General features: G+C 45.3%; 1 protein-coding gene across 3 annotated transcripts in view; it reads left to right on the top strand.

Moving 5' to 3' along the window:
• Positions 1-24,793, top strand: part of Ldlrad3 (low density lipoprotein receptor class A domain containing 3) — a 229,811-nt gene that overhangs the window by 93,985 nt on the left and 111,033 nt on the right. For 2 of the 3 annotated variants that reach the window (XM_013118146.3, XM_005064873.4), the window contains exon 3: positions 15,706-15,831. In XM_013118146.3, the coding sequence (XP_012973600.1) occupies positions 15,706-15,831 (126 nt within the window). Of the gene's footprint in view, positions 1-13,342; positions 13,491-15,705; positions 15,832-24,793 lie in introns of those variants that run through there. The other variant, XM_040745926.1, reaches the window with a different exon arrangement.

Genomic DNA, 24,793 nt, shown 5'->3' with positions numbered 1-24,793 from the left:
GCAGAGCTGAGATTTGAACTTGCATATTGGGACTCTAGAGTTGATTCTCCAAATTATTCTACCACACTTTTGAGGAAATGAGTTTCTGAGCGTGGTAGAACAAACACCCTTTATTGGGATTCAGTTTGACCTGAGTTCAAATCCTTAATGACCACATCTTTTGTGTGTGTGTGTGTGTGTGTGTGTGTGTGTGTGTGTGTGTGTGTGTGTGTGTTGCCGTTATGGAGGACTGCCAACAATCTCTCAATTCATAACAAGTTAGGATTTAAGGTGTGAATTTGTTCTCTTCAGCCTCACTATTGACCATGTTTTCTTTGTTGTTTTGACCACTTGGGCTAAAAATTGATTCCCTGATGGGAGTAACTTCACAAGAGAGCATTTTGTTTATCTCTTTCCTTTGCTTCTGCTTTGTTTTCCTAAGCCAACTTAAAACATTTATGAAAATATATTATAAATTTATAAGAAGTAAGTATATATGTAAAGTATGTCCCTGGGCAAATGATTAATTTGTGTTGGTATCCTCTGTGATGTTAGAAATGGTTCTCACCCCTTTGTGCTCTGGGGCAGTGTAAATAGGGAAAGGCAAGAAGAGCCCGTGAGAAGCATTTAGCAAACTCTAGGGCCCTTTCTTCTTCTCCTCCTCTGCCCACAGTGAGGATGAGAGAACTTTGCACCAGTGCTTGGACCAGTGCATGCTGGAAGGTAACAAAACACATTTTATAAGTCACTCTTATATACCGCTAACTCTAGTGAGCTCCAGGACAAAAATCCATACAAATACCTGTCTGTCCTCTTGATTTTGAGTTGCAGTATAATAGTAGATTTGGAAAGAAGAAAGGACTCCATGGCTATGCAGTAGAGTCAGACACAGAGCCCAGTCTGACAAATAGAAAGCATTTAATTCAAGAAAATGAACTAGACTGACAAAAACTTTTGTTACTATGGCAACTGGGTACTTGGCCAGTCCCTCTTTAGCTTGATTATAATGCAGCAGTTAAAAATGTCAACTGTTATGTCTCAATTGCTTATGAGCTTATAAAATGTCCCAGTACACACACTAATTGTTACTGGATAAAGTGAAACTGTATTAAGAGGTCCGAGCCACCATTTCCTTGTAGAGAGTCATACTGGGAGTTTTAAACAGTAGAAAACAGTACTTAGGATAATAAAACTGCTTTGCCCTTCCAGAAGCCAGGGTCTTCTCTTTTAGCCCCAGCCCACTTGTAAGGGCTGGTACTTCATCCCATTTCTCACATGAGAAAGTGAAGACTTCCACAAGGGGCTGGTCCAGAATCGAGGCCCAAGGCTGTCTGGTTCCTGACACATCTTCTTAAAAGCTAATAGTGGGGGTTTTTGTTTGTTTGTTTGTTTTCTTTAAGAAAAACAAGCTGGACATGGTGACACATACCTATAATCCCAACACTCAGAAGGAAGGGGTAGGTGGATCTCTGAGTTCAAAACCAGCTTGGTATTCATAGTGAGTTCTTAAACACACACACACACACACACACACACACACACACACACACACACACACACACGGTGGGAGAGAGGGAGAAAAGAGAACAACAACAACAAGAGAGTATTGTCAGATCAGTCTTTGTGATTGCAGGTGAACAGCATCCCTAGCTGCCTATCATGTACCAGGGGACTTTCCCATGCCCTTCACCCCAACATTGTCATATGTTCCCTGGGAACAAACAAGAACTGGGGAGGAATTCAGCTAATTTAGAACCTTCCAGAAAAAGAGCCACTCTTTTATTTCTGATGTCACCCATCTTCTTAGGTCTCAGGAATTCTCATAAAATTTGGTTTCTTTATTTGGTTATATCAGAGAGCTGTGCAGTTATGTCACTAATTTTAGAACATCTCATCACCCCAGGAAGAAATGCTGTACCCACTAGTTATTCCCCATTCCCCCCCCCATTCCCTGGGAACCACTAACCTTCATCTCTCCAAGGATTTGCCTTTTCTGGACATCTAATGTAAGTGGGCTCATTATTTGTAGCCTGTTTTTGTGCCTAGTCTCTTTCATCTAGCATAATAATATTACAGGATATAGACTGTAGGGGTCTAAGTTCATTCCTTTGTGTATGAATTTCTAGTTGTTGCAGGCTTTGTTGAAGACTGTCCTTTACAGAAGTGAATGTTTTTTGCATTCTTGCCAAATATAAGTGTTCTGTAAAAGATTGTCAGTTTTATTTTGCTAGCTCACAGGTACACTCTTTACTCCAATACTCTATAGACTTGATTATTTTGGCTAATGCAAAAATACTCTGAATTCAAGATGTGTTCGCCCTCCAACTTTGTTCTTTTTAATAGAGTATTCACTACTCTGAGGCCCTTGCATCCTCCATGTAAAGTCAGGATCTGCTTATCAGTTTCTAAGATAAGTCAAATGAGATTTTACAGGGACTGTATTAGATCTGTGGGCTGCTTTGGGGAGTGTCGCCTTTTTAAAAATGTTAATCTCACATTTACAAATGTGAAATGTTGTATATTCTCATGGCCCTGACAAAATCATCCCCAGGAAGGAAGGGTTCTTTTTAGATTATGGTTTAAGAGTTGATACAGCCCATGGTGGTAGGTAGGGCATGGAGACAGGAGCATGGTGGTGAGTGCATTATACACTGTATGCAGGAAGTGGGGCCAAGCTATGAAACTTCAAGTTAGTCCCTTCCCTTACTCTCAGTTATCTGCTTACAAGAAGGTTCAACATCCCAAGGCTTCTACAACAATCAGAAACAGTGCCACTTGCTGGGGACCAGGTATTCAAGCGCACGAGCCTATGGGGAACAATTCACAGTCAAAGTGCCACAGGTTCCTTTCTGTTTATTGAGTCATTTCTTCGAAGGGTGGTTCTCAGTTTTAGTACACAAGCTCTACATATCTTCTGTTCAATATAGTCCTAAGAATTTTTGCTGCTTTTGATGCTAGGAGGTTGTTCTCTTAATTTGGATTTTGATTCTTGATGGTGGGTGTGTAGAAATGCAATTGATTTTCCTATATTCACCTTCCTTGCTGTAGCTTTGATGGTCCTGTTCCTCAGTACTAATTATTTTTATGGATATGCAGTCTTTCTTCATTTTTAATATAGACATTCACAGCTATAAAGTTCTCTTTCGGCCCTGATTTACTTGTATTCGTTACATTTTAGTACTTTGTTTTTGTTTCTATTTATAATCTCAACGTATTCCTAATCTTATTTTATTTCTCTTGTCTGACCCAAGAATTTTGAATGAATGTGTGTCACCTAATAGGCACATACTCGTAAATTTCACCAACTTCCTTCTGTTGTTGATTTCTAATTTCACTCCACTGTGGCTGGAGAAACACTCTTATAATTACAGTGTTTTAAAAATTCTCTGACATTTTCTTCATGGCCTTACATTGGTCTGTCCTGGGGAATGTTCTCTGCACACCTGGCATGCATGTCTGTACTCCTTGGTGCTGTGTTCTGCAGGCATCTGTCTGGTGTGTCTGTGTTCAGTCTTCTGTTTTATATTTTTGAGACAGGTCTTATGCCGCCCAGGCTCTGCTTGAGCTCTCAGTGTAGCTGAGAAAGGTCTTGTGGCTTCACCTCCCCAGTGCTCTGATTACAGCTACCACACCTGACTTGTGAAGTCCTGGGGATTGAACGCAGGGCTTTACATGCTAGATTGCCAACCAACGTCTCAGCCTTGACATTTCTTTATGGTGTTGCCAATGACTCTTATTTCTATACTGATCTTCAGCCTACTGCATTTGTCTTCGAAGGTGTTGGAGTCTACTGTCATTCTTGTTATTTTGTTCCATGTATTTGGGGGCTCTTATCTTAGGGCATATAAATTTGTCTTCCTAAAAATCATGCTTTGTCCCCGGGGGTAATTTTCTTTATTGATCCTTCATATTGCCTGGTGTTTGCGCAGTCACTTCAGTTCTATTGATTCAGGGTAGCTTTGGTTTCATTTTGCTCTGCCTTTTTGTTTCTTTGTTTTGAGATAGTCTCACAATGTAGCCCTGGATGGCCTAGAACTCAACTCACTATATAGATCAGTCTGGCCTTCAACACACATAGGTCCACCAGCCTCTGCCTCCTGAGTGCTGAGGTGAAAGATGTGTATAATCATGCAGTTTTTTATTTCTCTTTAAGCCTCCCACATTTCTAGATGTACAGCCAGGACCAAGAATTACTGCTCTAAATAAGTTTAGACTCAGGATTGCTGTATTTAAAGCTCAACCCCAGATGGTGGGATCATTGTGGGATTATCTGACTTGTGTTAAAGGCAGCATAGAAACTTGAACTCTGTTTTAGTTATTGTTTGATTACCGTGAAGAGACACCATGACTAAGGCAACTTGCAAAAAGAAGCCTTTAACTGGGGACTTGCTTACAGTTTCAGAGGATTAGTCCAAGATCATAGTGGTGGGAAGCATGGAGTCAGGCAAAAAGGCGTAATGTTGAAGTAGTAACTGAGAGTTCACATCTAGTGACAAATTGCAGGCAGAGAGACTGTGCCTGGCATGGGCATTTGAAACCTCAAAGCCCACCCCCTGTGACACACCTCCTCTAACAAGGTCACGCCTTCTATAACAAGGTCACGCCTTCTATAACAAGGCCACACCTCCTCTAATAAGGCCACACCTCCTAATCCTTCTCAAGTAGTTCTGCCAACTGGGACCAAGCATTCAAAGATACGAACCTATGAGGGTTGTTCTCATCCAAACCACCACAGATGCCCTGATGAGGCTCTTCCAGAACTACATTTGTGCTGCTTTGAAGTCCTGTTTTCCTGAAAGGGTTATTTTCTCTTTGTATAATCACAAAAAACAAATGACCTCTTGGGTAGTCCTTCTGAGCAGTGGGAGGTGCTGCCTGGTTCCAGCTGTGAGGACTGGATGGGATCTGTTTCTAAAGGTACCACAGTGGCCATTCCCTGTGCTCCCAGCAAGCATTAAAGTAACAATCACCTGGGCAAACTCTTGACTTCCAGGTCCTGCTGTCTCCATGATTGTGTTGAGAGAGCCAGGTAAACTATCCAGGGAGCTGGTCTCCCAATTCCTTTCCACTTCGATATTGTCTTCTAGAGAAAGTTCTAGGCAGTTACTGTATTGTCTTATTTAGTCCCACAATAGTCTAGTGAAGTGAATTAATATGTCCATGTCTTGATGAAGAAGTTGAAGTGCATAGGGGCTAAATAGCATATCATCATCATGCAACCTGTGAGACTTGAGCTCAGGTAGGCTTACACCCTTCCCTACCTCCCTGCCCAGATGATTAAAACTCACTTGGTTTATTTGCCTTGCAACCTCGACACTTGTCCTATATGTGACATAAAGACATCATGATAACCAGCCGTGGTGGTTCAGACTCATAATTCTAGCTACTTGGGAGGCTGAGGAAGGAAGATTACAAGTTCAAGGTTACCCTGGGCATTTAGGGAGACTCTGTCTCCAGAAAATTAAAAACATTGGGCCTGATGATGCACACCTTTAATCCCAGTATTTGGGAGGCAGAGGCAGGCGGATCTCTGTGAGTGTGAAGGCAGCCTGGTCTTCAAAGTGAGTTCTAGAATAGCCAGGGCTATTACATAGCAAAACCGTGTGTGTGTGTGTGTGTGTGTGTGTGTGTGTGTGTGTGTGTGTGTGTGTATGTGTGTATGGGGGGGTTAAAACAAAAGAGCTGGGGATATAAAAATCAATGGTAGAGTTGCTTGTTTATCATGCTCTGAGTTCAATTCAAGAGAAAGAGAAGAAAGAGAGAGGAAAGGAAGAGAGAGAGGAGGGGAGGGAGAGAGAGACAGATAAGGGGGGTGTGTGGCATAGAGCCAGCCTTCAGCTTGGTAGGGGCAGTGGTTCCCACTTCACCTTTGTCAGCGTTAGCAGCCAGAGCCACAGGCCTGTCAGGAATCTGTACCAGGTATCAGGCGTATACCAGAGACTCTATTTAAGCAGCTGATGAGGCCTGTGGTGCCTGTGTCTCACAGTGGGGACATGGGGCTTGTGGAAGAGTAAACGCCTTGTCTCATAGCTGGAACAGAAACTCCTTGTGAACCCCGTTCCCTTCTGACATCTTAAACCCAGGCTGAGAACCTAGACGTAAGAGAGGATATGTTCAGGAGGATTTTTCTGTTAGAGTCTTCCAGCAGCGCATTATCTTTCCATTTTTATATTCAGGTTAGATTGCACCTGCTGCCATTTCACTCACATCTCAAGCCACCAATACGTTATTTAGGGACAAGTAATACATGGCCATGTCTGGTCAGTAGCACTTGAAGTCCACTCCAGGCTTCACATGTTGCTGAGCTGTTGCCACAAGCAGAGGGCTTTTCTCTCTGGCAGTAATGCTTGCACAGGCTTCAAGGCTTGATGTGGAGCTGGCTTTCTGGGCTGTTTGTCATCTTCTTTGAGACCTCAATGGACACGTCCCCCTTCCCCCAGACAACCAGGACAGTTGTTTTTAAACGGCTGCTGCTTTTGTATTTCTTTCTTGACCACCAACCAGAAGTCCTTTTTGACTTTGAGAAGGAACCACAGTTTGAAAGTAAGCCAAGGCACCTAATCTAGTGGCAATTTCAGACATTCAAAAAAATGTCCACATTGTTCTGACCTCAAGCCAGCGATGGTTTCAGCCGGTAATGTTTGAATGTTCACCTTTGGGAGGTATTCACAGTGATTTACATTGCCTGCATTTTATAATTTGGTTTCTTTCTAATTTATACTTTTGTGTAACATTCATTCAATAACATTGCAATGAATTGAATTGCAGCTGGTTTGCAGTGTTTTTCTTAAGAGAAATGCATTTTTATTCATTTATTATAAATGTGTGCTGTATGTGGGGAGAGGGGGAGGGAAGGACAGAGAGAGAGAGACAGAGAGGGAGGGAGGGAGAGAGAGAGAGACAGAGAGATTGAGAGAAAGGGAGGGAGAGAGAGGGAGGGACAGAGAGAGAGAGAGGGAGGGAGGGACAGAGAGAGAGAGACACACACACACACACACACACACACACACGGAAGGAGAGAGAGAGAGAGAGAGAGAGAGAGAGAGAGAGAGGGAGGGAGAGGGAAGGAGGGAGGGAGGGACAGAGGGAGGGAGGGAGGAGAGAGGAGAGAGAGAGCACCCAGTTGTCAGAAGACAACTCTCAGGAGTCTGTTTTCTACTTTTTCTGTGGGTTCTGGGGCTCAAATAATTCAGGTCTTTAGATCTGCATGGCTAGCGCCTTTGCCCACGGAGCCATCTTGCCAGCCCCAAGACACAGTGTTTTCAGCTGAAGGAGAGATTGCAAGTACTTTTCCCGCGAGAAGGGGCACCTTGCTATGACCTTCATGGTTCTCTTCGTTTGCACATTGTTCTGACCTCAGGCCTTCCTCGCACATGCTCTTCCCTTTCCTTGGAATAGTCATCTCTTAATTCTACAAGCACTAAAATTCTAACATGAGCTGCCTGCCTTCTCTGACTCTTCACCTGCGCCTCTTCGGAGGAGACTGTGCCTTAGTGTGAGCCGAATGCACAGCTGAGAGGACTGCGGACTGTACCTGTCACATGGGGTGTCATAGCCCCAGCCTGCATACCTGGAAGCTTTTCCTGGCATCCGCCTCCATGGAGTTGAGATTAGCTCCCTCGTGAGGACACTGCTTGAATTGCAGGCAGAGACTAATCCCTGTCTGTCCTCACCTACCAGCCCTGCCTTCTGCACTGGTCACCACACCTCTGCCTGACAGGTAGCAGGAGGCTGAGGATATTTTGTTACTGGCCAACAACAGGGCAGATTTCCCCCCTTTAAACCTATTTTGTATCATATACAGGTAAAGTGTAAATTCTTAAAAAATAGACAAAATTGATTAAGATGCTTCAAATTCTAAAAGGGTCCTTTTTGGGGGGGAGGGGGATAGGATGACAACCAGTTGCATATGAGACTATAGCTATAAAAATGCTTTTGTTTCCTACTGAAATGGGGAGAACTAACCTTTGACCTACAGTCTGTCCTGCCTATGGGATGTGCTAGGGTAAGGTGGCACAGAGATTGTGGGAGTGACCAATGACTGGTCCAGCCTGAGACCCATACTACAAGAGTGAGCTCACCTCTACACTGTCTGGAGCATCAGGATCCAGATGCTGGATGGACCTAGAATAGAACCAAATATGACTGGAGGAAAAAATTCAATGTAATGATGCCTAATTATATTCTGATATATACATATATTGGTGCTTAGCCCAGTTGTCATCAGAGAGGCTTCATCCAGCAACTGGTGGAAACAGACACAGAGACCCACAGCCAAACATTAAGCTGAGCTCAGGGAATCCTGTGGAAGAGGGTGGGGAAGGGTTTTAGGAGCCAGAGGGGTCAAGGACATCACAAGAAACCCCAGAGAATCAACTAACCTGGGCTCACAGGGCTCACAGAGACTGAACTGACAACCAGGGAGCCTACATGGGACTGACCTAGGCTCTCTGCATATACATTACAGTTGTGTAGCTTGGTCTTGTGGGACTCCTAAACCGGGAACAGGGGCTGTCTCTACCTCTTTTACTGGCTTTTAGACCCCTACTCATCATATGGCTCGCCTTGCCCAGCCTTAATACATGGGGAGGTGCTTCGTCTTACTGCAACTTGGTATGCTTTGTTTTGTTGATATCCATGGGAGTCTGCCCTCTTCTGAACAGAAACAGAGGCAGAGTGGATGGGGGCAGGACAGAAGGGAATTGGGGAAGAGGGACTGAGAGGAGAGGAGGGAAGGGAAACTGGTCCAGTCTGTGAGATAAAATACATTTAATAATGAAAAAATGGGGAAAGCTCACAAAGTGTTGTAGTTTGCTTGTAGATATTCTTCTTACAGTTACTCTTATATCTAGGACATCAGTGTTAGACTCGACTTGGAACAATAATGTTAGAATTGGCCCCACACTGTCCTGATGGCTGTGAGTTTTTGGAATGGCACCTGGTTTTGTGATGGTAATACCAGGAAGAAAGGAATGATAAGGTCACCTGCTCTATGGGTATTGAGACATAAATAGAACTGGCAAAGTAGGATTGTATCAGTTTGTTTTGTGGTTCTGTAATAAAACCTGGAGGATGGGTAACTTTATAAAGAAAAGGTTTTATTCTGAAGTGCTTCTGGTTCTAGAGGAGACATGAATGGTGATAATCTTTTTGCTGGGCAGAGTCCTGAGATAGCCCAAGATATCACATGGTAAGAGACAGGGAAGGTGCATGTAGGTGTCTCTGCTGGTCTCTCCCTCTCTTTATAATGCAGCCAGGATTTGGTCATGGCAACCTTTCTCTGATGACTTTATTCAATCATAGTCGTCTCTCAAAGGACTCATCTTTAAACATCACAGTCAGATTAAGTCCTCACAGCAACATGGGGATTAAATGTCAACACAGGAACCCCTGGGGAGGGACATACTCTAACCATTTCCAAAATGTAGCAAGGTTGTTCTCATATATGTGTTTACTGAAATATTTGGCTGAATTTAATGGAAATACACGGTCTCTGAAAGGAGTCACTTCTCCTGGTGAATCTGCTGGGAGTGTGGGTACACTTGCCGATTCATTCATTGCAAACTGCGTGGGAAGATAGAGTTTCTGTAGAGATATTGGTGTGTGCATAGCCCTGGAAGGGAGTGCCTTCTGTCACCAGCCCTCTGAGACAGAGGGGAGCATGGACCTGGAGACAGAGACTCTGCATCTGCTGGAGATCTGTGCAGACCAGGAAACCCATTCCAGCAAAGACTGATGTCCCATACCCAGTGCAGATTTAGGAGGATAAAAAGAGTGGCATTGTTCCCTTGACCAGATGGGAATGTCCCCTCCTCTGCAGGGTAAGGAGATAAACAGATATTAAGATGGATGGCAGTAGATAGAGCTGTGCAGCAGTTAGGGACCAGCCTAACATAAGTGCAGAAAACCCATGCTTTGCTCTCATCTGTCTCCGGCAGCAGTCTTCTCTTGTGGCCATATTTGGCCTCTGGGGAAGCCAGGTGATGAGCTAAAGGACACCAGAATCTACACTATGCATAGCCTTAGACCCAGTAGCTGTACACTGGTGAGATATTATACAGGTAGGAAAAAGACTGTATACATCCGGGTGTGCATTGATGTTTAAAGTATCTGTCAGCAAGTGACCCTCTGACTTGTAGGTACACAGACACAGTAAAATTATACTCAGCCATTAAGAATGCTGTGGTGGCTGGGTTGATGGCTCAGTTAGTCAAGTGTTTGGTGTGCGGACATAGAGACCTGAGTTTGATCCCTGTCGCCCACATAAAAATGAGGTATAATGTTTTTAATACCTGAAATCCCAGCACTGGAGACTGGAGAACCAGATACAGGAGGATCTCTGGAGCTCACTGGCCAGTCAGTTTCACTCAGTCAGCAAGCCTCCAGTTCAGTGAGAGACCCTGCCTTAAAAAGCAGGTGGAGAATGATTGAGGAAATAACCTGCTGTTAACCCCTGGCCTGCACGCACACACACACACACACACTCCGATGCTGTGGGTCAGTAGTAATCACAAGTACTGTGTTTTGTGTGCGTTTGCATGCACACACACACTCACACACACACACATTCACACACACACTCACACACACACACACACACACACGCACCGATGCTGTGGGTCAGTAGTAGTCACAAGTACTGTGTTTTGTGTGCGTTTGCATGCAGCCACACTCACACTCACACACACACACTCACACACACACACACACACACACACGCACCAATGCTGTGGGTCAGTAGTAATCACAAGTACTGTGTTTTGTGTGCGTTTGCATGCACACACACACTGGGGCCGACTTGTTGATTCCATCCATGCTTACCCAGCAGCTTACACACCGGGAACTCTTCCTGGGTAGTGGACAAGATAATGTTTGGCATTCACAGTGCTGTGGCTGGTGTAGCAGCATTTCCTGGGAACTCAGGAGTGATGCAGAATACCAGCCTTCACCCTAGACTTGTCGCATTGTCAGAGTTTGACCCGTTGACCCCACTTACACATGTTTCTTGCTGCGAATATGGTTTGAGTATACCATTTCCTCCACGGGCCCTCATGTAGCAGTGATGTTTGGGGGAGGTTGGAGGACCTGTCTGGCAGAACGGGTCTTGGGGGGAGGCAGTTCTAGCCTGGCTCTGCTTTTACTTCTGGTGGCTGTCCTGATGCCGCCTCACACTCTGGGAGTGTGGACTGAGCCACACCCACTCCATGCCTTCCCATTCTCATGGCCTTTTGACAGTCTCCTGAAACTGAGTCAAAACGAGTCCTTCCTGCCTCACACGAGAAGGGTGACTGATACAGAATCATGTCCACTGAATGTCCACAGCACCCTTTCCTGTGTGGTGGGGAGGGGTGGGGATTGGCACATTCTCCTTTATATGTTTCTCTGCTATTGAAGTCTTTCCCGGTGAGCTCAGTCTCCTACTTACAAGCAAGGATGGGGAGGTAGCAGAGGAGCTTATGGTTCCTGCTTCTGCTTCTTTGGCCAATCTTGGCTTTGTATTGGGTCAGGAGATGGATGTCAGCTGTTCCTCATCTGGCCAAGCACAGAAGCCAAGGGGGGACACTCTGAATGCCCATCACTTGGTCTGGGTTGTAGCCACCACCACCTGAGGAATGTGGCGAATCTGCTTGGCTGAGTTCACAGTTACTTTGGCTGATTGGGTGGTGACTAAGACAGGATCTCACTGTGTCACTTCGTCCTCCTGCCCCTGCCATCTCAGTGCTGACATTACAAGTGTGTGCCACCACGCCAGACTTCTAGCCCAGCTCTTGCGTGCGGTGCACCTGGGGAGACCTGGGCCATCAGCTGTAGATAACAAACCTGTGTCATCCATCTCCCGCGGGGTGTGCAGCTATGAGTGCTTTCTGGGCAGATTCAGAGTCACAGCTTGCAGCATGTGGGAGAAGGGCTTTCGGTTCCTGGTTCTCTGACTTTTGTGCTCAGTTGAATCTGAACTCTGGTAGTATGTCTGAGCCAGGTGTGGCGCTGCATCAGCTGCCTGTGGCATAGCACTACAGCTGAAAGAGGCTAGACTCAGGAGTAGGTGAATCAGGCTCAAGACCAAATTCACCCCGCAAGACCTAGCTTTGGGCAGGTTTGGTGTCTTATTTGGGCTTCAGTATTTGCCTCTGTGAGACCTCAGAACTAGGTATTAGATAGACCCATGCATCTCACGTTTTTTGAGCTTGCAAATTGGTGTCACCATGCCATTTCCTGGTACCTATTGTAGTCGGTTTGTCTTTGGGTTGCCAACTCACAGAAAAAGACACAGAGACTTATTATTAATTATAAAAGATCAACCTTACCTTAGGCTTGTTTTTAGCCAGCCCGTATAACTTAAATGAACCCATTTCTATTAATTTACTTTCTGCCTCATGGCTTTATTACCTCATCTCCGTTTTGTTCATCCTGCTTGCTCTGTGTCTCCTGGCATCTCCACCTTCCTCTTCCCAGCGTCCTCTCTGCCTGGAAATCCTGCCTAGTTATTGGCCATTCAGCTTTTTATTAAACCAATCATAGTGGCACATCTTCACGATGTACAAAAAGAATATTCCCCAACACCCTATAGTTCTCACATGTCTCCCAGAGACCCATGTCTCGGACCTACAGCCTATCTGTAACTCTGGCTTCTGGAAAAATGGGAAAAATAAGGACAGCTCAGTGAACATGCCAGTCAGGTCTGCACCCACCCTTCAGGATGAAGAGCTGTTTGCTCCGAGTCTGGGAACTACCTTCCTGTTGCCACAGCTGCCTTAGTTGTGGTGACTGAGGAGGCGTACTTCCAGATAGATCAGCCTCAACTGAATGTCTCATCACCCATCAAAGGGACCACAAAATTGCTTCTCCCCAATTCATCCTTGGATCTCCTGTTCCCTGTTTGGCCACCAGCTCCGTTGTATGACTTTTCCTAAGGGGACATAAGCAAATGCTTATTAAAGCTAGGCAGTTAGGGCAGTAATGACAGAAAGAAATTATTTCACCCAAACCTAGCTTTGTGACCAATGGGTTTATTGTGGTTACTTACAGGAGCGTGGGTGACTCAAAACCTTGCCCAGCACATCATGGATAACAGCTCACAAAAGCCCATCCACAGTTCCTTGCAGGCAGTTCCACCAGAGTCTTCCTCTCTCCTAACAATCGTTTACGTAGCTATGTAACTTGGAGGAGGGGCCGAACAAGCCAAATTTGTGACCTTCTTGAGCCTTTAATTTTTATTAGTTTTCTGAGTCTTCTGAGCCTCGCTTTTTCTTCCAAAGGAAATAGCCACATAATGGATTCTGTCAGATGCTTTGTTACAGTGATAAAAGCAAGTATGTCACTGTCAAGCTTCTGTGTGACTGTCTCCATCTTACATGATCCCTGGAGAGCGGGCTTGCCTCTACTTTGCTGATGAAGAAACTGAGACTCAGCCATATTCAGAAACTTGTCCAGACTCATCAAAATGGAGTCTGATTTTGAGCCCAGAACCCTTGAGAGTGTGCTTTGTGAAGCTCACAGACACTCTGTTGACGGTGAGTCAGCTGCCACTGAAATTGGCATCATTCAGACAGTGGGAACATGCAGGCAATTTACTGTCTGTTTGTTCCTAAGAAATAGCCTTTTTCTTCTTGGAGGAGTGTGGGTCCAGCCTCTCAGACAGGAGGCTGGAGGGATGCTCAATGGGGCTGCTACCTGCACTTAGCCATAGATCTCATCTTCTGTCTCTAATCGACACTCAGAGCAGACAGCACCATTAACTAGAAAGAGCATCACCCCCCAGGGCGACTGGGCTTAGCAGGACAGTAAATCAAGCCCAAGTTACAACTGTTTCTGTTCAAACTGTTTGTACAGCAGGTGAACAAAATGAATTTCTTTAGCGTAGGAGTCTGGCTTCTGTTGGGAGAAGTGACAGCCTGTGGCAGAGAAGCATGCCGTTAGGTTGATTGAGGTCATGGCTCCTGGAGTTCACATGCCTAGGCCTCCCCTCAGTACTAGATTTCCATCCACAAAACGGCGATAGAAGCCCTACTCATCATACCTGTCTATGTGAGGACTCCTCAAGACCCTCCCATGTCATCATTTCCTAGGACTGTTGGAACTCAGCATATGGTCATCTCCAGGACTGTGACTGGTGACATCAAAAGGATGCAATGCAAATTCATTATCTGCAAAATATGGTGGCAGTGGCACCCAGAGAGGCCCAGGCCTTGGCTTCCCACAGTTCTCTCTTAGAGCACTCATGCACAATGCACTCGGAGCATCTGGATTTCAACAGCATGTGTGGAGGGCTGCCCACTAGGCAAGCTCATTTCAGACTCAGCACCCAGGTTTTGTCAAGGATTGACCACCTGGGTACTGTCTTAGTCAACTTTCCCACTGCTGTGGTACAAAACCCTGACAAAAGCAGCTTAAGGAAGGGCTTCTCTTGGCTCACGGTTGGAAGTTGCTGTTCCTCGTGGTGGGGAAATCATGGCAGCAAGAACTTGAGGCAGGTGATCACATTGCATCTGCAGTCAGCAAGCAGACATGATTTCCAGTGCACAGCTCGCTTTCTTATTTGCGTTTGTGTCCTAGGTTTACTCAGCTCATTTAATCTAACCTAGATGCTCCCTCACAGACATGCCCAGAGGCTTGTCTCCTAGGTGATTCTAGAGTCTGTCTAGAAATGCTACCACCATCACTTGTTAAATGCCCAGCCAGCATGGACACCTACATGCAGCATTTTCTAGAGCTGCCAATCATACTGCTTCAAAAGTCCTAAGAGGAACCTGGGAGATGGCTCAGGCAGTTAAATGCTTGCCATACAAGCATGAGGACCTGATTTTGATACCCAGAAACTACATTCCAAAAAACCTACCTGACTGTGGTGGCATGCACCTGCAATGCCAGCTCTGGGGAGGGAACAGATGGGTGAATCCCTGAGGCTCAGTGGCCAACCAGACTAGACTAATGGCTGAATCCCAGATCCAAGCAAGAGAATATGTCTCAAAAACATGGTGGACAGCTATGGAAGAGCAAAAACTGAAGTTGACCTCTGACCTCCATACTCTAACACACATATACAACATGTGCCCACATACACACTTAAGCACCCCATCACATGTGCACACAAAGTTCTGGAGGAGGCTAGGCACAGGCACTGTAGCAGGTGACAAACAGAGGAAGGCATGGGTGAGTGGGCGAGCAGATGGATGGTAGATACGGAGCTGGATGGTGGACACAGGGCTTGCTTCTTTAGAAGCTAAAGAGCCAGTCAAAATGCATTCCCTGGATATCAAAGCAACCGCTGTTGGCATTTAGTGAGTCCTTGCCACACTAGGCAGGGTGCCAAGGACGTTACACAGATTTTCTCATTTAATTTCCCCAGCAGTCACTCAATAGGATAGCATGCAGAAAAGTGAACATGACACTCTCAAGACTCCACCTTTCCAAAGACTTGCTGGAAGGTCATACTTGCTTGGTTGGACTTTGGGAATGTGGTTTGCGGAACACGTGGGGGTATCCTACCTCCATGAGAGCTTATGCAAGTTGTGTCCAGTTTAGTCTGGGCTAACATTTGCATTTCCTTTGGGTCTGGAGTCTGGAAACATATGAGGCAGTGGGTGCTTGTGATGATTAACAGTGATTTGGAACGTCATGCCAAACCTGAACGGACTCATTCGTATGTGCAGAGTGACTGGGATAAGGAGGCTGTGGCCAGAGCACGTCATCTCCTGATAGCCCTCTGTGTGTCTTTTCCTCCTGCAGCCAAAGCGAAATCAAAATGTGGCCCAACCTTCTTCCCCTGTGCCAGCGGCGTCCACTGCATCATCGGCCGCTTCCGCTGCAATGGATTTGAGGACTGTCCTGATGGCAGTGACGAGGAGAACTGCAGTAAGTTCTGGGAACTTGGGCACAGTGACCCCGGCTTTCTCCTGCCAGCTGGATTTGTCCTGACTCTCCTTTCCGTGCTTCTCACAGCAGATGCTTGGGCATCTCCTGCTGTCGCTCGTATCATCTTCTTTAGTACTTCTGGGTATGTGACTCTGTTAATTCCCAGGTACTGTTTGTGGAGGGCCATAGTAAGTCCGCTGCTTCTAGTCGGTTCACATGTCCCTCTGCAGATGCATGTGAGTTGTCCGCAGTGAATAGACGAGGACCCTCGACTAGAGCGGTACAGTAGCTTCTCCTGGGCCACATAGCTCCTTTATACCTTATTTGGTTGACTGTCTCGACACCCCATACTTTCGTACTTGCTTGCTTCCTTCTTCGAATGCATTAAAAACATTGATTTGTTCATTATATTCTGTGAGAGTTGGGGAGTGAGCTCAGCAGTTAAGAGCACTTTTTGCTCTTGTAGAAGACCCAGGTTCAGCTCCCAGCTTCCAGACAATCTCACAGCTGTTCACAACTCCAGTCCTAAGAGATGTGACATACTCTTCTGTACTCCAAGAGCACCAGGCATGTATGTAGTCACGTACATACATGTAGGCAAATCAGTCATACATATAAAAATTATATTCTTTGGAAATAAATTCCATATAGAAGAGTTAAAATTATCTTTGACTATGACCACTGTGATTTTGGCCTGCTGTATAATATTCCATATCAATACACACATGCACACACACCTGCACATGCACATTTGCATAGTTACTCTAGCTCACCCCTTTTTGACCTGAATACACGGTGTTTCTGGGATCACAGTGACCTCACACACTGCAATGTCAAGGTAGGAAAGGTCAAGTCAGCTTATTCTCAGTTTCCTGCTGTCATGGAATTTAATGACCTAAGGGGTGTGTGTGTGTACACATAAAATTAATCCAATGGTAGTCAAACTACGTGTGACACATTTTAAGATGCACATTCAACTTAACTGAGCCATCCTTATTGCTTGCCCCTGAAAGATTTACATGTGTGGATATTGACCTTTAATCTCAAGGTGAATAAATGACATCCATTCCAGATTGTATCAGTGGGTGGTGTAAGCCGATGTTTTCTTCTCATCTACCTTTTAAAACTTATGATCCAGTGTCCTACCTTGAAGATTGATATTTAAAAAATCATAAATTTATCTACCACTTGTTATATACATTGTGTGTGTGTGTGTCTGTCTGTCTGTCTGTCTGTCTGTCTGTCTGTCTGTGTCTCTGTGTCTGTCTCTGGAGGTCAGAAGAAGTAACCAAATCTCCTGGAGTTGGAGTTACAGATGACCGAGGTGCCCATCGTGGGTGTTGGAAACCAAGCTCAGGTCCTGTGTGAGAAGTGTGTCCTGGTAAGCACTGAGCTGTCTCTCTGGCCTCAGCAGTACTGTTTAAAGTGGGGTTGCAGATGACACATGCTCTGTGTTTCACTCAGGCAGGGATGGTTGTTCCACCCTCCTTCCTAAAAGCATTTTTATGGTGTGTGGTGTTCTGGACTGACAGTCCTTTTTCTCTGAGCACTTTAAGTGTGCCACTGGTTTCCAATGGGAAAGTCACAGTCACTGAGTGTTTACCTGTGGCTCCTGCATCTCTCCTCTGGCTGCTTTATGAGCATTTTGTCTTTAGTTCTCAGCTTTTAAATCTTGGTTTGGGGCATCTGCAAGTCGATTTCTTTGACTTGATGCTGTTTAGGGTTTTCTGGTCTAGGTTTTGATTTTTGCCATACTTACTATGTTTTCAGCTACCATTTCTTCCAAACATCTCCCAGCACTGTCCTCTGTCCTTGTGAGTTCCAGGTGGCAAGAGCATCAGGTTTCCAGCCTGTCTCATGACTCCCCCAGGCTCTGCTCACTTTTTACCAGTCATTCCTCCTTATTGTTCAGAGGTATACTTCCTACTAATCTGTCTTTGGATTGCCCAGTTCTTACTTTGCCACCTCTGGTCTGCTTCCCCGGCTTGCCAGCCGCTGTGTTTCGCTTTGTTTTAGTGCATTATTATAGTTCTGTATTTCTAGAGTTTCCTTTTGCCGTTTTTCTGTCTCTTGTTTCTTTGCTGAGACTTTCTGTTTTTCCATGTGTTTCCAGTGTGTTTGTGATCTCTTGTTAGAGTGTAAGAGATGTGTTCCATTTTTTTTTTTTTGGTTTTACAAGACAGGGTTTCTCTGTATTGTTTTGGAGGCTGTCGGTCCAGCCTGGCCTTGAACTCACTGAGATCCGCCTGCCTCTGCCTCCCGAGTGCTGGGATTAAAGGCGTGCGCCACCACCGCCTGGCTGAGATGTGTTCCATTTTTGTTACACAGTTCCAGTACCTGAGTGTCTTTATAACAGTGTCTATCTGGTTGCTGTTTTTCCCTACATGTGTTGAGATTGTCCTGATTCAATATATGACAACTAACTTCAGTTTCTCTTCAGTTATTTTGTTTGTGTTGTCTGATACAAGGGTCTTAAGTAAATTCTGGATAGAATACTTACATTTTTGCCTTAGAAGGCAAGTGACCTAATACACATGTTCCTAATACTTGATTATGAGCTGTACTGGTACAAGCAAACTATGTACCTCCCAGTAGTCTGAGTTCATTCTCAACCTCTCCGTGTTGATTAGGACAGGTGCATACATGCGCAGTGTGAGGCTCCATGATTAGGACAGGTGCACGCAGGTGTAGTAGGAGGGGCTCCATGATTAAGGCAGATGCATACATGTTCAGTATGGGAATTCATGATTAGGACAGGTGCATACATGTTCAATATGGGAATCCATGATTAGGGCAGGTGCATACATGTTCAATATGGGAACCCATGATTAGAACTGGTGCATACATGTTCAGTATGGGAACCCATGATTAGGACAGGTGCATACATGTGCAGTATAGGGATCCATGATTAGGACAGGTGCATACATGTGCAGTATGGGGATCCATGATTAGGACAGGTGCATACATGTGCAGTGTGGGAATCCATAATTAGGACAGGTGCATACATGTGCAGTATGGGGATCCATGATTAGGACAGTGCATACATGTGCAGTATGGGAATCCATGATTATACATGTGCAGTATGGGATCCATGATTAGGACAGGTGCACACAGGTGAAGTGTGGAGGTCCATGGTTAGGATAAATGCATACAGGTGTAGGGGAGGGATTCACCAGAGAAGAGTGGTGCATATCCATCTGCCTCTCTTTCTTCAACATGGTGGGCATGTCATCCCTGTGTCCGAAGGATCCTAAAAGGCAAAGGGAAAATTATAAAGTCACCATTGTTTTGTAAACAGTTTAAATTCTGGTCTCCTTCCACGGTGGCTATGTTCAAATTACTTTTCAGGGTGTTAAGGTGGCCACTGCGTATGTCCCAGCCAAGTATGTAACACTGCCTACAGCAGTTCCTACCTGGTTTCTGCCTCTGACATGCACAGGAATCTCCCATAAATGAAACTAAGCAGCATCAGATAGAGACCCCTGGGATGGTGGGGAGATGGCTCAGCAAGCATACTTGCTCCTGTTGCAGAGAACCCAGGGTTAGTTCCCAGCTCACACACACAGTGGCTCTCAACCTTTTGTAACTCAAGTTCCAGGGAATCTGATGCTCTCTTCTGACCTCTACAGACACCAGGCAAACATGTGGTTCACAGACATACATGCAGGAAAACATACACAAAGTAAAAATAGTAAGTCTTTTTAAAGAAACTACTGAAGCTTTAAAAAGTCAAAGAGACAACCAGATACTTTCTGCCTTCCTGTATGGTGCCACTAGAGCACACAGCATCATATTGAGGTTGTTTTACCAAAACCATCTCTACTCATGCAAATGAACCTCAAAATCTGACCGCTTGGTTTATAGAATATCCAGGGTTAGAGGAATAACAGTATACAGAGGCAGAGTGTCATATCTAGAGTGTGGGAAGATCCTCAGGACCCCTGCTCATCCAGAAGGAATTCCAAGATGAAGCATGGAGGGAGGGGGGGCCTGGAAACTTGGAGACTTCAGAAATGAGTCAACCCAGTGCCTTATAGACTGTCTTCTCCTGACTCTTAATAAAACCATTGTTTAAAGAATATTGAGATTATTGATATCTTGAATTGTGATGTGATATTTGATGATTTAAGGCATCATTGCTAATGTTTAAGGTCTGAGAATAGTGGTAATATGGACTTTTGTATCCATATCTTATAGCAGAGTATATTGTAGTCTATAAAAATTAGATTAAATGATGTCTGTGGCACGCTTCTACTGCAGCTTTCAGGGCAGTTGAATCTAAAATAAATGGATAAATAACACCATGTCCTAGGCTACATTTGTCCCACAGATGACAGCTTTCTGCCTGTCCCTTGTGAGGGAGGAAGTGTTAGCCAGGCTGTGTGTCTGTTCACAGAGCCTCCCAGAGCCCTGCAGAGCTGGCCTGTGTCTATTGTCTGTCTACATCCAGGTCAGCTTGACTTTCCTTTTGTCTCTTCAGTCAGCCCATGAGTAAACCAGCCCTCTTCTATATATAGACTAGGAGCTGAAAGTCACAGTGCGGGAGCTTCCCCCCAGTGTTCCAAAGTGGTGCCCTTGAGTCCCCTAAAAGACTCCCATAGAACCTACTTTCTTGGAAGTGTACCTGGCTTGCCAAGGCTATGCTGGGTCATTGTTCTACCCTATCCGTGGCCGCCTTCAAATAGCACATCATCAGAGGGATGAGCCCTAAGTCCCCCTGACAACCCACGTCTCCCTGCATCCACCACCCACTGCTTCACTCTTCTCAATGCTCAGCGCTGCTTCCTCTGCTTCATTGTGATGGTCCCGAGAGGACATGCGATTGTGTGTTCCTGGAACGAATGTGTTGTCAGGCTCAGCCTTAGCATGTATTAAGCAAGACTTCTCAGGCTTTATCTTATGTTCTATTATCTTGCTACCCACCTAGTGTTAGCTTTTTATGAAGAAGGACTCAGTTGCAGTCATTCTCTGTGCCTACCAGAGAGCCCTATTTAGAGGCAGTAGTCAGTGAGTGATTTTTGAATGACTGAATCAAGTAATCAAAGGGCTAAATGAGAAGATAGGAAGACTTGAACAGCAGTCCCTCCCACTGCAATCAGAGTAAACTCTTAGTGTACAAATGTCCTCATCCTCTTTGGTTTTCACATGTGCTCGCAGAGAGTAGATAGAGGTCTTGTCTGGCACATTAGCCCCAGTGTGTAGAGCTGGTGTTGGGAGTGATGTGGGAGTCAGGGGTGGGGGAGATCACGTCATTCCAGGCTCATCATGGAGACTTGGGGAAAGATGAGCTTAAGAGGATTGGCACTACTTAAAATACAGTCCCATGGGATATTTCAAGATGAGGGTCGAAAGCTGTTCTGTAGTATTTCTGGGGCATATTGAGAGTTTGTGAACCCTTGCTCTATATGACATCTCTACAGGGAAGCCATGCTTTACATGGGTGCTGTCATGGGTGAAATGTCAAGGCAAGGTTCAGTAACTTGTCATGGTTGTATAATTGACAAGTGGTGAAGTTGCAATATTAGCAAGATGTCTGCCTGGATTTGTAGGCTGGGAACATGATGAAAGAATTAAGATCTTGGGGCTTATTTTATGCCCAGTGAGGAGCAGATGGTGCTGAACCTGTGTAGGGTAGGAAGACAGAAAGGGTCATCAGATGTAAGCCTGGGGGACTGGTACTTGGTGGTGTCTTTCTTTAATGGAAGTAATTACCACAAAATGAGGAAGACGCTGGGAGCAGAGGTGTGAAGAGGGTGTTGCCATTCAGTGTGCAGTGTGAGGAGAGGAGGATTCAAGCAGAGGGCTCCATGAGGCACTGGGGAGAGATACTTATCAACAGAAGGGGCCTTGAGGGAACCATCCAAAGAAAAGCGAAGGTTGAAGTTGTAGAATTGGCTCTGGGTACTGGACAGGAGGCATCCATGTGCGGGGAACCTTTATGAAGCAGACGGAAACAGAATGCCATTAGTCATATATCTGCACCCTGCCAGTGACCACACTGCCTCTGGAGTTGGTTGGGGGCGGAGGGGGGCTCTTCCTTTTACCGATTCTCACTGCAGAATGTGGGTGCACATAGCCATGTCTGGTTGGAGCATGGGTGCACAGACTGCTGAGCCAAAGCCCAATAGCCCGGGTGCTGGACAGGCCCTGTTAGCAGATGGAAAGGAACACGAAAGCTTGTGGTTATTGACAGAAAAACCCCAGGCAAACAGTGAGCATATTTCAAGCTACAGAGGGAGCAATGCATGAGGCTAGGAGGAGCCATGTGCCACAAGGTGGTAGTTAGCATTCCTGAGTTGTGGAGATCGTACACCCATTCTAGAGATAAGGAAGTCTCAGCATGCCCCATGTGTCCCAACTGTAAACTTCACAAGGAAATTGGGACTGGGGAGAAAGGGTCCCTACAGAGGATATAAGGTTAGGAAGTGATTAGTAGCCACCTTAGGGTGGGAGCCGTGGAGGCCAGTGACAATTTATATGTGAACCCTTTGAAGTGGGAGAGGCTTTAAATGAACTATAGAGGATGCTTCCTAAGTGCTGCTGGAGACAGGTGGACTCATTTTCTGTGCTGAAGCCAGTCAGTTGCTTTGGATGACTGCAGTGTTCTGTGGTCCACGCTGCTCATTATGGCCAAAATGGGGCAGCCAGTTTCCTTAGCTCCTCTCTGAACCTGTTCCCGCCCTCTGGCAAACAGAGACTCACCCTCTTTTCTGTGTACTGTGAATTAAGAAGCCAACCACCAGAGCCCGATGTTTTTATGATAATAATTCCCAAGGAACTTCTGATCTTGCAATTCTGTCTGTTATGCTGATGCCACAAACAAGTTTTCTCAGTCTCCTGCAAAATAGCTACCATAAGAGACAATAAACCTCTCTGTAGTTACCTGAGTAAAATCCCACACTAATCAATGGCTGGTAAGCTTTGGAAAGGATGAAGACTGCACAGACATTTGGGATACATTAAGTATTGCTCAAAGGTACCACAGCATAACATCCTATAGCACACGCTGTCTATAGCACACACTGTCTATAGAACACGCTGTCTATAGCACACACTGTCTATAGTACACGCTGTCTATAGCACACACTGTCTATAGAACACGCTGTCTCTCGATCTGTCTGTAAGCTAGCAGTTTGGTATGTGCACCAAGCACGGTAATGCTGCAGAGTCCTCAAGGACACTGAAGGGAACTAGACTTTCCTGGAACTTTGGGGAAGACCCGCTTCCCTGGTGAGCAAGTCTGCTTAGAGACTGCTCATTGATGGCCTGGGTACCATCACTGATAGCATGTTCTCTTAGCTTTATCAACATTTACCCTTTTTGATAGCAGCTCAGGGTCATTCTAAAGAACTTTTTTGTTTGTTTGTTTGTTTAGAGACTGGACTGTGCAATGGGAATTGCCTTTGGCTTCTACGTTTGTAACTTTCTAGTCTCTTTTCAAACTATTTTAGTCCCTCTGGAATTCTTGGAGTAGCTTTTGTTTCTTTGTTTTGTTTTCATTGTTGTTGTTTTCTTTTCTGTCCCCTCTTGTATTTGTTGGCTTTCTCAGTTGTGGTTAGTGTGTCTGCAGGGTGTCAAATAGCCTCCAGCTTGCTCCATCTCTTTTGCTCTGTCCTTGGGAGCTGGAAGGCAGGGCTTGTCGCGGCCTGTATAAATGGAGACACAGAAGACATCAGAGCAGGTGGAAGCTTGAGAGTCCCTCTCAGGCTTCTGGAATTTTCTAGGCACTCAAGTAGCCGTGTGTGTTTTGGCCAGCTTGCTGCTGGCTTCGGGTGTGTCGTTTCTCTATCCTTTGTTTCATTGCCTCTGTTTCGCTGCCCTGCAAGAGGTGGGCTCAAGAGCTAGGGTTTCTGTGGCTCCTAGAGCAGCAGTAAACAAACATAAGGAAGAGTCAGTCCTGGGATAGGAGGACTCCTAGGGTGGCAGGTTGTCTGTGGACCAGGAACAACTGTGTATTGTGGTCTAGTTTTATGCAGGACAACCCCCCAAAAAGGAGATGCTGGCCAAAAGTATTCCTGCCAGACTAGATTAAGAATTTTTAGTTGTCGTTTATAATTTTTTTACTTGTGTGTATGTACATGTGATCACCTGCATGTGGACATGTGGAAGCCACCAGACGATGGTGGTGTTCCTCCTCCCCAGGTGTCATCTACCATTTGTTTTGGTTTTAAGACAGGTCTTTCAATGAGCCTGGAGCTCCCTGATTCCTAGACCAGCTGGCAGTGAGCCCCAGGACCCACGTGTCTCTGCCCTCCCCTGTAATGGAGTTACAGACATGTGTTGTATTGCGGATCTGAACCCAGATCTTCAAGTTTACAGGGCAAGGCAAGCATTGCACTCCACTGACCAGACTGTCATGGGAACCCCCAGGGAAATCTTTTAGACAACCTGAAAAGAGATGTAAAATAAAGTAAACTCTGTGTTCCTAATACTCTGTCTCAAAATCATTCTTCACTTCCTTCTTTGCTTCAGATTTTTAAAACAATGCTGCCAAATATAATTAGGGGGTCTCTGGTGGGACCCTCTGGGCTCCTACCCTTCACTCTTCTCTCCAGAGGCTTCCACTGCCCTGAACTTGGTGATATTAATTGCTATATATGTTTTTAATCATCTGCATATTTTTATCCCTTAATAGTAAGTGGGGTTCTTTTGCATGTACACTGTACACACTCTGCAGTTCCTTGCTTTTCTCATTTGCTATTCTACTTATGATATATGTCTATCCTCACTCCAGTTCATTTACTTTTCCATGCTGTATAAAAGCTATTGACTTTCTATGGCCCACTATTTGTTTTTGTAAATAAAGCTTTATTAGAAGACAGCTGTGTCCTATGTTTATGAATTATCAGTACTATAGCCAATTTAAGTCATTGTAACATAGATAAAAATCAAATGGCTAACAAAACCTCAATATGTAACTGTAAGTGGCCTTTTACAGGAAACCTTGATTCAGGCTGTAGAC

Source organism: Mesocricetus auratus, unplaced genomic scaffold, assembly GCF_017639785.1.
Source record: "Mesocricetus auratus isolate SY011 unplaced genomic scaffold, BCM_Maur_2.0 Super-Scaffold_100004, whole genome shotgun sequence".
NCBI lineage: Eukaryota > Metazoa > Chordata > Mammalia > Rodentia > Cricetidae > Mesocricetus > Mesocricetus auratus.
The sequence above is the reverse complement of the archived record's forward strand: the minus strand, read 5'-3'. Positions and strand labels throughout refer to the sequence as shown.